Genomic DNA, 11,340 nt, shown 5'->3' with positions numbered 1-11,340 from the left:
CTCTATCCCAGAATATCAAGACAGAAAATCCCACAATATCTGCTTTGAACTGGGTTATGGGTGGGATTTCTGCCTTGATATTCTGGGATATAGGACTGTGTGGAAGGGCCCTTGGATAATCCAGTTCAAAGCACATATTGTGGATTATTTGCTTTAATATTCTAGGGCCCTCCCACACAGCCCAATATCCCAGAATATCAAGGCAGAAAATCCCACATTATGTGAATGTGGACTGATAACCCACCTAAAAGCAGATATTGCGGGATTTTCTGCCTTGATATTCTGGGATATAGGGCTGTGTGGAAGGGCCCTGGGTTATATGTTTGTGTGGAAGAGCCCTGAATCATCAGAATGCAAAGATGTCACTATCTCACCCGCAATTTGGGAGTATTTTGATAAGCTTTTTTGGACTGAAGAATTAATTAATTAATTCAATCGTGGGGCCCTTGCAGACAGGCCCTATATCCCAGATTATCTGGCAGTGTGGACTCATATAATACAGTTTAAAGCAGAAGACCTGAAATCAGATGCTCGGATATGGGGCCTATCTGGAAGTGCCCTAGGAAAACTGAGACTACCAACCTCTCTCTCTCAAGGAAGTGGTAAGGTCCCTTTGCAGACTGAATCCAAGTGGCTTTTGCTGCGCTGGCTTAACGAGGCACCTACACTGTCGAATTAATGCGGTTTGACTCCACTTGAACTAGAAAGGCTCAATGCTATGGAATCTTGGTGCTGTGGATTGGTGAGGCAGCTACATTCTTTGCCAGAGAAGGCTAAAGTCGTTGTGAGAGTAGTGACGCCATAGCATTGCGCAGCAGCAGTTAAAGCAGTATCAAAGCGCATTCACTCTGCAGCGTAGATGCACCCCCTCCCCACCCCCAAGGGAAGAAATCATCTTGGGGGAAGTGGGCGTGGCAAGGTAGTGTTTGTGTCTTTCCTGATTGGCCGCTCAAGACGCAACCTCCCAGGTGACTGGCGAAGGGGGCGGAGAGGCGGAACGAGCTTGGCCCTGATTGGCCCGCGGGTTGTGGGCGGGGCGCCTGGCTCTACAAACAACAGTGGGGCGTTGTGGCGCTCCTCTCCACTCCCCCGCCATGTTCTCTTAGCAGCGGATCTGACCGCTCCGCCCGCGCGAAAGCGGACGCTCAGCCGCCGCCTCCCTGCGCCCCGTTCCCTTTCCTCTCTTCCTCCCTCCCCACTCCCGACCGCCTTCTCTCTCTTCCTCGTCCTCCGACCCGGACCATGGTGACCACGAGCGCGCCTGCTGCCCCTTTCCTGGCCCGCCTCCCGCCCGGCGCGGAGGGCGCCCTGCAGTTCCCGGCGGCCTTCTTGTTCCAGCGCCTCCTGCTGCGGGGCGACTTCAGCGAGGGCCCTGGGCAGGCGCGGTGCTGCCCGGCGGCGGGGCACGCGGGGCCAGGCGGCGCGCGGCCGGCGCTCAAGCGCGTAAGGCGGCGGAGGGGCAAGCTGCGCGCGGCCACCGCCTCGGGCCTCTCGCAGAGCCGCTTCCAGCAGTACCAGCAGCACCGGAGGAGCGCCGCGCAGCTCCAGCAGCACCCCTCGCCCCCCGCCGCAGAGGACGCCCCCGCGGAAGAGGCCTCCAGGCCGGCCCCCGCCCCTCCCAGCAAGCCCCTTAGGAAAGAAGTAAGGACGGGGTGGGCAGCGAGGGAGGGGGCTGCCGCTCAGCCTGGGTTGCGGAGGGGGCGGGGCACTGGAAGGACTTTCCGTTACGTCTCTCTCTCGCCTGTGGTGGTGGTGGGAAAGGGCCAAGTCGGGCTCCGCGGGCGCTGATAGGTCGAGAGGATCCACCAATCGGAGCGGATATTGGCGCCCAGCAACAGAGCCCGATTTAGCCCCTTGGCGGAGGCCAATCTGCGGGGGACGTGACGGCGGCGCGGTGGCCAATGGCCGGAGGAGGAGGCGGGGCCAAAGGGGGGGCAGTGGAGGCGCTCGCGGGAGGAGGGGTCGTGTGGGCGGGGCTTGGGAGACCTTCCTCTACACTGGCAGTGCCCTGACTCACAAAAGACTCGCAGTTAAGAACGGGGGCGAGACAACAGGAAGTGAGAGAAATCTACTCCTAGGAAGGGAAATTCACTCTAGAAAAGTCGTCATGGGAGAATGGTCTCTCCAATGAAGTATTCTCACCAATGCACGTAGTAGTACGTATTAAAAATGATATTGGAGAGCAAGTTAAACATGAGCCAACAATGTCATGCGGCTGCTAAAAAGGCCAGTGGGTTTGTGGCCTGCATCAGTATATGTCTAGTGTCTAGATCCAGGGAAGTCATGCCACTCCTCTATTTTGCCTTGGCCAGACCACACCTGGAATCACACTGTGTCCACTTCTGGGCACTGCAATTGAAGGGAGATGTTGACAAGCTGGAATGTGTCCAGAGGAGGGCGACTAAAATGGGGAACAAACCCTATGAGGAGCAGCTTAATGAGCTGGGCATGTTTAGCCTGCAGAAGAGAAGGCTGAGAGGAGACGATAGCTATGTATAAACATGTAAGGGGACGCCATAGGGAGGAGGGAGGAAGCTTGTTTTCTGCTGCCCTGGAGACTAGGATGAGGAACAGTGGCTTCAAACCACAGGAAAGGAGATCCTTCCTGAACATTAGGAAGAACTTCCTGACTGCGAGAGCTGTTCAGCAGTGGAACTCTCTGAAGTGTGGTGGAGGCTCCTTATTTGGAAGCTTTTAAACAGGGTGGATGATCGTCTATCAGGGGTACTTTGAATGCAATTTTCCTGCTTCTTAGCAGGCAGTTAGACTGGATGGCCCACAAGGTCTCTCCCAACTCTGATTCTATAATCCCTTGTTTCCACAACAAGCCACAGGGCATATACTCCAAAGCTATATATATATGTATAATTTGGCTGGAGTACCTGTTCCAACTTACATATACATTCAACTGAAGAACAAACCTACAGAACTTACCTTGTTCATAACATGGGGGCTGTCTGTATTTTGTTTATGTTGTTAGTCGAATTCCCCTTATCTGGAATGCTTGGGAACAAAAGGGTTTCAGGTATTCTTGGATTTGGAAATATTTCCATATCTATAATGAGACCTCTTGAAGCCAAGTTTACAAACAAAATTCATTTATGTGTCCTTAGATGTAGAATTAATACAGTTTGGCACCACTTTCACTGCCATGGTTCAATGCTAAGGAATTCTGGGAGTTGTAGTAAAGTAATTTTATGCCCCCCCCCCCTTCTTTATATATATGGGGATGCTGTGGTGCAGTGGGTTTAACTGTTAAGCTGCAAAAATTACTGACCAGAAGCTTGGTGGTTTGAATCTGTGGGGTAAGGTGAACTCCCATTGTGAGCTACAGCTTCTGCCAACCTAGCAGTTCAGAAACATGTAAATGTGAGTAGATCAATAGGTACCCTGAGTCGGACTCTACTAGACTTAATGTCAAGGGGAAAACTTTATCTTTACTATATGTATGTGTGTGTATATGTATGTGTTGGTGCATAAATAAAGTTTATGTACTTTGAATGGCCAGAAAGCAAAGGTGTCAGTATCTCAGTCACACATGGGTACAGTTACTGATTTTTGAGCATTTAGGATGCTAAAACTGTAATAATTTATATAGCACAATCAGCGTGCATTGCCTTTAAATCTCACACAAGCCTTCCCCTTTTTCCAAATCCTTTTGGAATTTTAGTTTAAATTTTGTTATATAATCTTGTTGAGAAGGTAACACAACAATAACAAAACAAAACAAAAACCCAGCCTTGCCAAAGACAGACATTCTGAAATCTTGCATATGTATATTTGTGCATGCAGCGGAAGAAAGGAGTAGTGTAAATAAAGTAACGCAATACAATTGTGAAACAAGTTATTAAAAAGCAGTGCAATATAATTGGAAGTAAATGGAGAAATAGATATAAACAACACATCGGAGAAAGAAAATATTGGTCCCCACATTAGATAGTTTAAGAAACACTGCCTTTGAAGAAAGTTGAACTATTTGTGATCTAGCCTTTTGGAGAGTAATTTTAGGGCCCTTCCAGACTGCCCTTGTATCCCAGGATCTCATCACAGGTTTTCTGCTTTAAACTGAATTATATGAGTCCCCTTTGCCAGATAATCTGGGATAAACAGAAAACCTGGGATCAGATCCTGGGATAAAGAGCCTGTCTGGAAGGGTCCTAAGACAGATCTCTTGTTAATCTGTACTTAAAAGATGCAGATCTAACAGTTATTTTTAAAATGTATATCTTGTCTATATAGCTGCAGGGCAGTTTGGAATTGCATACAATCAGTAGACTATTGGAATCAAACAGTGTTTGTCCTTTGTTCCCTCAGAAAACATTTCTAATGATTTTAGAGGAGCTTACTTCTCAGAAGCATTATTGGGATTGTAGTTGATATATTTCTAATGTGAAATGTGTTCCAGTGATCTCTTGGGAATTTTGTTGCCTGTCTTAAAAAAACAAATTCCCGCTTCTAGATAAAAAAATTAATTCAACCTTCCTCATTTATAGAGTTTTCAAGAAACTTAGTGTGTCACATTTGTACTGGTGTCACTGTTTCCTCCCCCCCCCCCTTCGTTCTGCCCTCCTTGCCACACATGTATTAAGAAGGAAAAGATGGAATAGCTGTCCAGTGAATTTGGAAATACCCAAATGTTTAAATGTTGCAGCAGTCTGACTTACTATAGAACATTCCTTTTATTTTCCTGGTACTGTCATTTTGACAATATTAGATCACAATCCAATGCATACACATGTGGGTGAAAACAAAGACCATTGAAATAACTTTAACATATTATTGAGTTATCATGCCTGCAATTGAGCCTGAGAGGAAGGCAATAATAAACCTCATCTGAATAAATCTAAAGAAAACTCCATTATGCACAACAATAATAATTTAAGTTGTGCTTTTATTGCATTTGCTGAAGTGTATTTCTTTCCTTTATTTATATTTTTATCCTGCATTCATGACACATCATGGTTGAGATCCTACGTCACCTCTGATGGTGGAGTTAACAATGTTACGTAACCCGGTATTATTATTATTTTCATGTCACAAGCGACTTGAGAAACTGCAAGTCGCCTCTGATGTGAGAGAATTGGCCCTTTGCAGGGACGTTGTCCACGGGATGTTTGGATGTTTTACCATCCTGTGAGGGGCTTCTTTGTTATGAATACCAAATCCAAGTCACCATATGTGGATCAATAGTAAATGCATATGACTGGTTACCCATACTGCAAATGCTGTATGGATAGTAAATATACAAAGGCAATGCCATGGTCACATGCATACTGAATGCACAGTGGTCCCATATGCACCCTCCAGTTATGCTGCCGTCATTGGGATATGTCCATTGTACATTGCTCTAATGTATGTTTTTGTATGTCACATAGTGTGTCACTACAATATGCCAACAAAACTGCTCAAACATTTAACAAAAGGCATTCCCTTCCCTCGAGGATACAGATTTTAAAAGTTTGGTGAGACAAGAAATGAGGATAGATCATTTGCAATTCCAAAACCCGATAGTGAATTATAAGACATTGTGTCCAGCTTAGGCCGGACAAATCCTCCCTAGCAGGTACTTCCTGCTGGAGTAGAAAATGTGGGGCAACCCTTAGGGAAGTTTTCCTATTTCTTCTGTTCCATAACAACTGGCAAATCATAACTATGTTTGGCGCAGAATAGGGCACGCTGTAGTTTCCTGCAATTCCACCTTCTGTTTCTAAACTGCAGCCAGGTAGATATTTTGGTTACTGTGATAAATCTTCCTGGATTGGAGCCTGTGCCAGTTCCAATGCATCGTTTTTATATATGGGGGGAAAGACCAGGAAAATTACTCAGGATTTGGTGTGTTGGCCATATAGCAAAATACAACAAAAATCCAAAATTGCACAAAATGTCTAAAATACCTCATTTTCAAAGCTTCACTGGCTCCTTCGCCTTAAATCATACAGAAGGCGTCAGAATCACAGATTTACATTCCAAAAAGAGGATGGGTGTAACATGATTTTGTTTCTTAAGTTATTTCAGCTGTCAGTTAAGATGTTCTGGAGGGATCTCAGCACAAGCAAAGGCTACATGTGGGGATTAGGGACAAAGGGTAATACAAGACTGGTAATACAATTTCAACTCCCATTAGCAGCAGAAAAGCAGCTCCTCTTGAGATCCAGGATGTCCCTGACGTGTGTGAACCAACTGTCCTTTTTAAAGGCAGGGAACATTGGATTTCTCAAGGAGTCTCTGCACTGTTTCAGGCATTGAAATTGGTGGGGTTAGTTTTTATGTAAAACAATAACGAATCAGATGTGTTTTTTCATACACTTCCTCAATTCCCTGAATAATTTCTCTTACAAGAATTAGAAGCAACTTCTTTGATTTTCTTAGTTGGGTTTATCCCATATCTGCATTAGAAATTCAGATCAAATTATGAGAAATAACATTAGTCAATCTTGCCTCAACTATGTCAGTATATTTTCAATGGCAATATAGATCAGTTGTTCCCAGCCTTATTTTGACCAGGGACCACTCTCCAACATTAGTACGGGTTACGAATCAGTTTTTTTTTTTGTTAACTTTAGATTCGGTTTGGTTATTTGGGGTGTTAATTCAGAAAATTGCATTGGATAGATCACATCAGCTCTAGTTTCTGATAACACAACATATGCCACCCAGTAGTTGCCATCTGCTCGCCCACAGAAAACCATATTTAATAATCCTCAGCACTATGAGGGTTTCGCAAGACCAATTGCTCTAGTTACAACGGCGTAGTAACGATAAGGCCACTGACATCATTTTAGTTCTTGCTGACCTCTGGTGGTCCATGGACCAAAGGTTGGGAACCACTGATATAGACAGATGTGCTGCAGGCAATGAGTTGCAAGCATTTCATATGGACACACAGAAACTTTTCTTCTTCATTTTTGGTGCTCTGTACTGGAGCTCAATGTTAGAAATAGAAGTAAGTATTTCTTTACAAACTAAACTGTAGAATTCACTGTCCTAAGAGGTGGCCAACCTGAATAGTATTTAAAGGGAAATTAGGCAGATTCATGGAGGGGAAGATATTCAGGTTAGTGTGAAAAGATTGGATATTGTTTGAAAAAAATAAAAAAACCTATAGTATTGCTGTATGTCTTTTACTGTGTGAAAGGGTTTCTTGAGCTCCCTTGTGTCACAGTTTTGGGGGGATAGGCTGGATATTTGTAGCAACAGGCCACGGAAAGCCCTTTGGTCCAATTCAGAATGGTTCTTAAGTGTTGCCTGTGTAAGAAAATGATATGTTGACAGATGCTTTGGAAGGCATACGAGTCTTGCTGTACCTCTAGCTTTGTACATAGGTTGGTTATATACATAATCACAGTTAACATAATCGTATAATGGATATTATCCTTGGATAACAAATACCTTTGAGGCAATAAGTGCATTTATAGTTAAATATTTATTGGATTCTCTATTTTTATTTTTCAGTTGTTAAAAAACAGATTGGGAAAGTCCGAAAATCAGCCTGCCCATGGTATGCATCTTTGTGAGCAATCAAAGACAAACAGACAGAGGAACAAATGTAATATACCGGTAAACAAAGTCTCAGCTACAAAAAAAGGTGAAAATAACTTTTGGCAAGAATCTGTCTCGCCTGAACTCATTAAAAAGCAGGAAAAGAAGCCCCTGAAGACCACAGAAAATGTGAAACTGAAGAAACCCAACTTTCTGACTGAAGCCAGCCAAAAAGCAAACTATGCTGGGGCAAAATTTAGTGACCCTCCTTCACCCAGTGTCCTTCCAAAGCCTCCCAGTCATTGGGTAGGAAGCAATGCTGAATATTCTGACCAAAACAAGGAGATGATGGCAGTCCATCTAAAAACTCTGTTAAAAGTCCAAGCCTAGCTCATGGATATTTACAGTGAATGTACTAGGCATCTGAAACCAACCTTGTTGCAAAATCATGTCCAGAAGACTGTCACGTCTTAAAATCACAAACTTGTCCTCTATTTTTTATGGTTGTGTAAATAGTGTATATCATGTAATGTGTATATTCATATTTTGAACTACATTTTAGTTTTGTTATGAAAGGATGTATTTTACACTGCCCACGAGGTCAGTGGTTTTGTATATAATAATGGACACCTTCTCATGTGCACTTGACATATGGAAAGACCTGACAATGTTTGCACAAGGTACTGAGATTTTTGTAAAAACCGCTCATCTCAAGGTTAAAAAAGGAAATGTGAAAATATAAGTGATGCACTATTGGAACATTTTTCAAATTGGTGGCACAAGACTTCATTGCATAAGAAGCTTTCATAAAAATTATGAATTTGTTTGAAATTGTTTATGGAGTTAATTCAATTGCTCCTTGCAAAGATAAAATTGGAATTTGATTTACAAAATCCCCCAAAACCTAGCACTGCTTATTCTCTAACAAAAGAGAAGAGCAAGGCTATCTGCCAGAAATAATTGGCTATTTTTAAAAAACAAAAAAGCACAGTTTAAATAAAACAATTTGGCCTCCCCACACTTGGTTGTCTTTCTTTGTGAATTCTTCCAGCTAAATGAATAGTGTGTGTTATATATGAGGTATCCTAATGTCTTATCAGGGGTGTGACTTCATGTTTTAAACGTTGCAGTTACTTTGTAAGAGCTTTCACTACACTTTACTGACCTTTCTATATCTGTTGAATACTTTAGTAAAATTAGCATATGTACCATTTGGCTCCCTGGTGGCACAGCAGGTTGAACTGCTGAACTTGTTGACCAAAAGGTTAACGGTTTGAATCCGGGGAACGGGGTGAGCTCCCAGTGTTAGGTCCAGCTTCTGCCAACCTAGCAGTTTGAAAACATGCAAAATGTGAGTAGATCAATAGGTACTGCTTTGGCAGGAAGGTAACGCCGTTCCATGTAGTCATCCTGGCCACATGACCTTAGAGGTATCTACGGACAATGCTGGCTCTTTGGCTTCGAAATGGAGATGAGCTCCACCTCCCAGATTTGGACATGACTAAACTTAATGTCAAAGGAGATCTTTACCTCTACCATATGTACTCAAGAGTTGCCTGAGTGTGAAATGAGCCACTGCCCATCCCCTTCACTTTACCTTCTTTCTCTTTTCTTCCCCTCATACCTTTTCCCTTCTCCTTTCCTTTTTCCTTCCCTTTTGTCATCCCTTCCAATCTTTTTCGTTCTCCTCCCCTTCCTTTCCTGTATTTCTTTTCTTTTTCTCTTTCCTTCCTTCCCTGCCCTTTCTCCCTTCTGAGAGGGCCTACTTCACAATGTCTCCATGGCAACATTGCTTTCTTTGTGGCTCTTTCCTTCACGTATATCATCAGTATTACCTAGTCACATCAGGAAAGCTGATTTCGCCCAGCAACAGGCTTTGAGAGACAGCCAGGCATACTTTGACTTTTATATAGAGAGATTATATGAACCCAGTGGAGTTTTCTCTCAAGAAGCTGCATAAATTATAATAGCTCTCTAGTTGGTTTTAGGTACGCCACTCTAGGATACCAGCTCTAGTTGTGTGCTCACTGTGAGAAGTATAAGAATAGGCTAATGGTGTACTTTGGTATCCAATACTAATATGAAATCAGGCCCTCCTTCCCTTTTCTTACAGGGCCAAAAACTGCTCTGGACAGCTTTCAAGTTCTCTGGAGGAGGTCTTAGGTCATCTCGGGAGAGAGGGCACAATAAGGAATTGATCAATGATTCGGAGGGATGCAAATGAATCTGCTGAAAGTATACCACTGGATCCTAGCAATAGATATAAAAAAGCTTTCCACCCTCCTTCCTCTTAAGAGAGAAGTACAGAAAAGCAACACATGCCCAGTTTCCAGTTTTATTTATTTCGAATCAAAAGCATTGCATAAATTAGTATAAAAGTTATCAAAATAGAAGGAGTGCAGGTAGCTAAATATCTTTTGATCAAAAACTGGTAACAGTAATGGCATTGTCTGTAGCCTCCAACAATTCTTCCTCTGTCCATGAGGCAGGGCATAGTGGACAATCATACAGATGCGGAGTTGTCTGTTCTGCTCCACAGTCACACAAGGTGTGGGATTCTTTTAGGGTTTCCGGTACTAGATCTGAAAATGGAAGATAACATGTATGCAGAAGGAACACATCTGTACTGTTCCCCATGACTTGACATCAAACATTCAAATTACTATTGAGGGCTGCAAGATACGTTTCTGCTTATCTGAAGGGGTATTGCAGTTAACCTGTAAGAAGAAAGGATGAAACGTGTAGGAGTTGTCTTGAATGAAATTCCATATTGGAAAATAAGTTGCTGTTAATTTCGGTGTACTGAAAATACCTAAGTAGAAGAAAGATGAAAAGGTGCTGAAATGTAAAAGAATACTATCCACAACACAAATTGATAAGATTCATCTGAAAGCTCACTGCAGAACCTAAGAACATAAATGGAAGAAGAAACTCTTGAGTAATGTAAGCATTCAGATGGATTAATATTCAGATTTTTTATTGGTCTGGTACAGGTTAGTGCATTTTTCTAGAGCATTTCTCAACTTCAATGCCTTATGGCGTGGATCTGAAGTCAAATCTGTTTCCAAGCCAAATACTGTATTTACTCAAATGGTCACCTTTTTTGGCTAAATTATGTTGCCAAAATCAGGGTGGGCCTTAGGTTTGCATCATATGGTAATGGTGTTTAGCCAAAGCGAAAGGAGAAGCTGCTTCAGGCACTGCACCTGGAGCTTCTATTTGAGGGATGTCATCTCTAATGTATTTGTCATGGCTTAGGGCTATGCAATCCTGGGATAAGTCATTTTTTGTTTTTCATGTCAGGAGTGACTTGAAAAACTGCAAGTCGCTTCTGGTGTGAGCGAATTGGCCATCTGCAAGGATGCCGCCCAGGGGATGCCTGGATGTCTGATGTTTTACCATCCTTGTGGGAGGCTGTTCTCATGGAGAACTGAAGCTGACATAGGGAGCTCAACCCGCTCTCCTTTGATTCAAACCACTGACCTGTTGGTTAGCAGTCCTCCCAGCACAAGGGCTTAATCCATTGCGCCACTGGGGGCTCATTTGTGAGGCATCAGCATTCATAGAATCAGAGTTGGAAGAGACCGCACGAGCCATCCAGTCCAACCCCCTGCCAAGAAGTATGAAAATCGCATTCAAAGCACCCCCGACCGATGGCCAGATTCCTTGGCAGAGAAGATTCAAGATCTTGTCAAACTACAGCCCCCATGTTTCCATAGCATTGAACCAAGGCAATTATAGTGGATTCATTCCACAATGCCATAGATACATCTCAAGGTTTTCCCTTCCACCAATGGAAGCTTTAGTGTCCAAACACTATTGTTTATAACAAAGAAATCTTAAGCAGGCAACAACAGTAAT

The 11,340-nt window shown here is 43.3% G+C and overlaps 1 protein-coding gene across 1 annotated transcript; it reads left to right on the top strand.

The window, feature by feature from the left end:
• The first annotated feature begins 1,050 nt into the window (after window positions 1-1,050).
• On the top strand, window positions 1,051-8,499 carry PNRC1 (proline rich nuclear receptor coactivator 1). Its single transcript, XM_060753014.2, has 2 exons — window positions 1,051-1,641; window positions 7,453-8,499. Exons 1-2 carry the CDS (start codon window positions 1,243-1,245, stop codon window positions 7,867-7,869), a joined length of 816 nt encoding a protein of 271 aa, XP_060608997.2. The 5' UTR covers window positions 1,051-1,242; the 3' UTR covers window positions 7,870-8,499.
• The last annotated feature ends 2,841 nt before the right edge of the window (window positions 8,500-11,340 follow it).

The sequence above is a fragment of the Anolis sagrei genome, chromosome 1 (assembly GCF_037176765.1).
Source record: "Anolis sagrei isolate rAnoSag1 chromosome 1, rAnoSag1.mat, whole genome shotgun sequence".
In the NCBI taxonomy this organism is placed as follows: domain Eukaryota; kingdom Metazoa; phylum Chordata; class Lepidosauria; order Squamata; family Dactyloidae; genus Anolis; species Anolis sagrei.
Note: the sequence above shows the minus strand (reverse complement) of the source record. Positions and strands in the feature narration are given on the sequence as shown.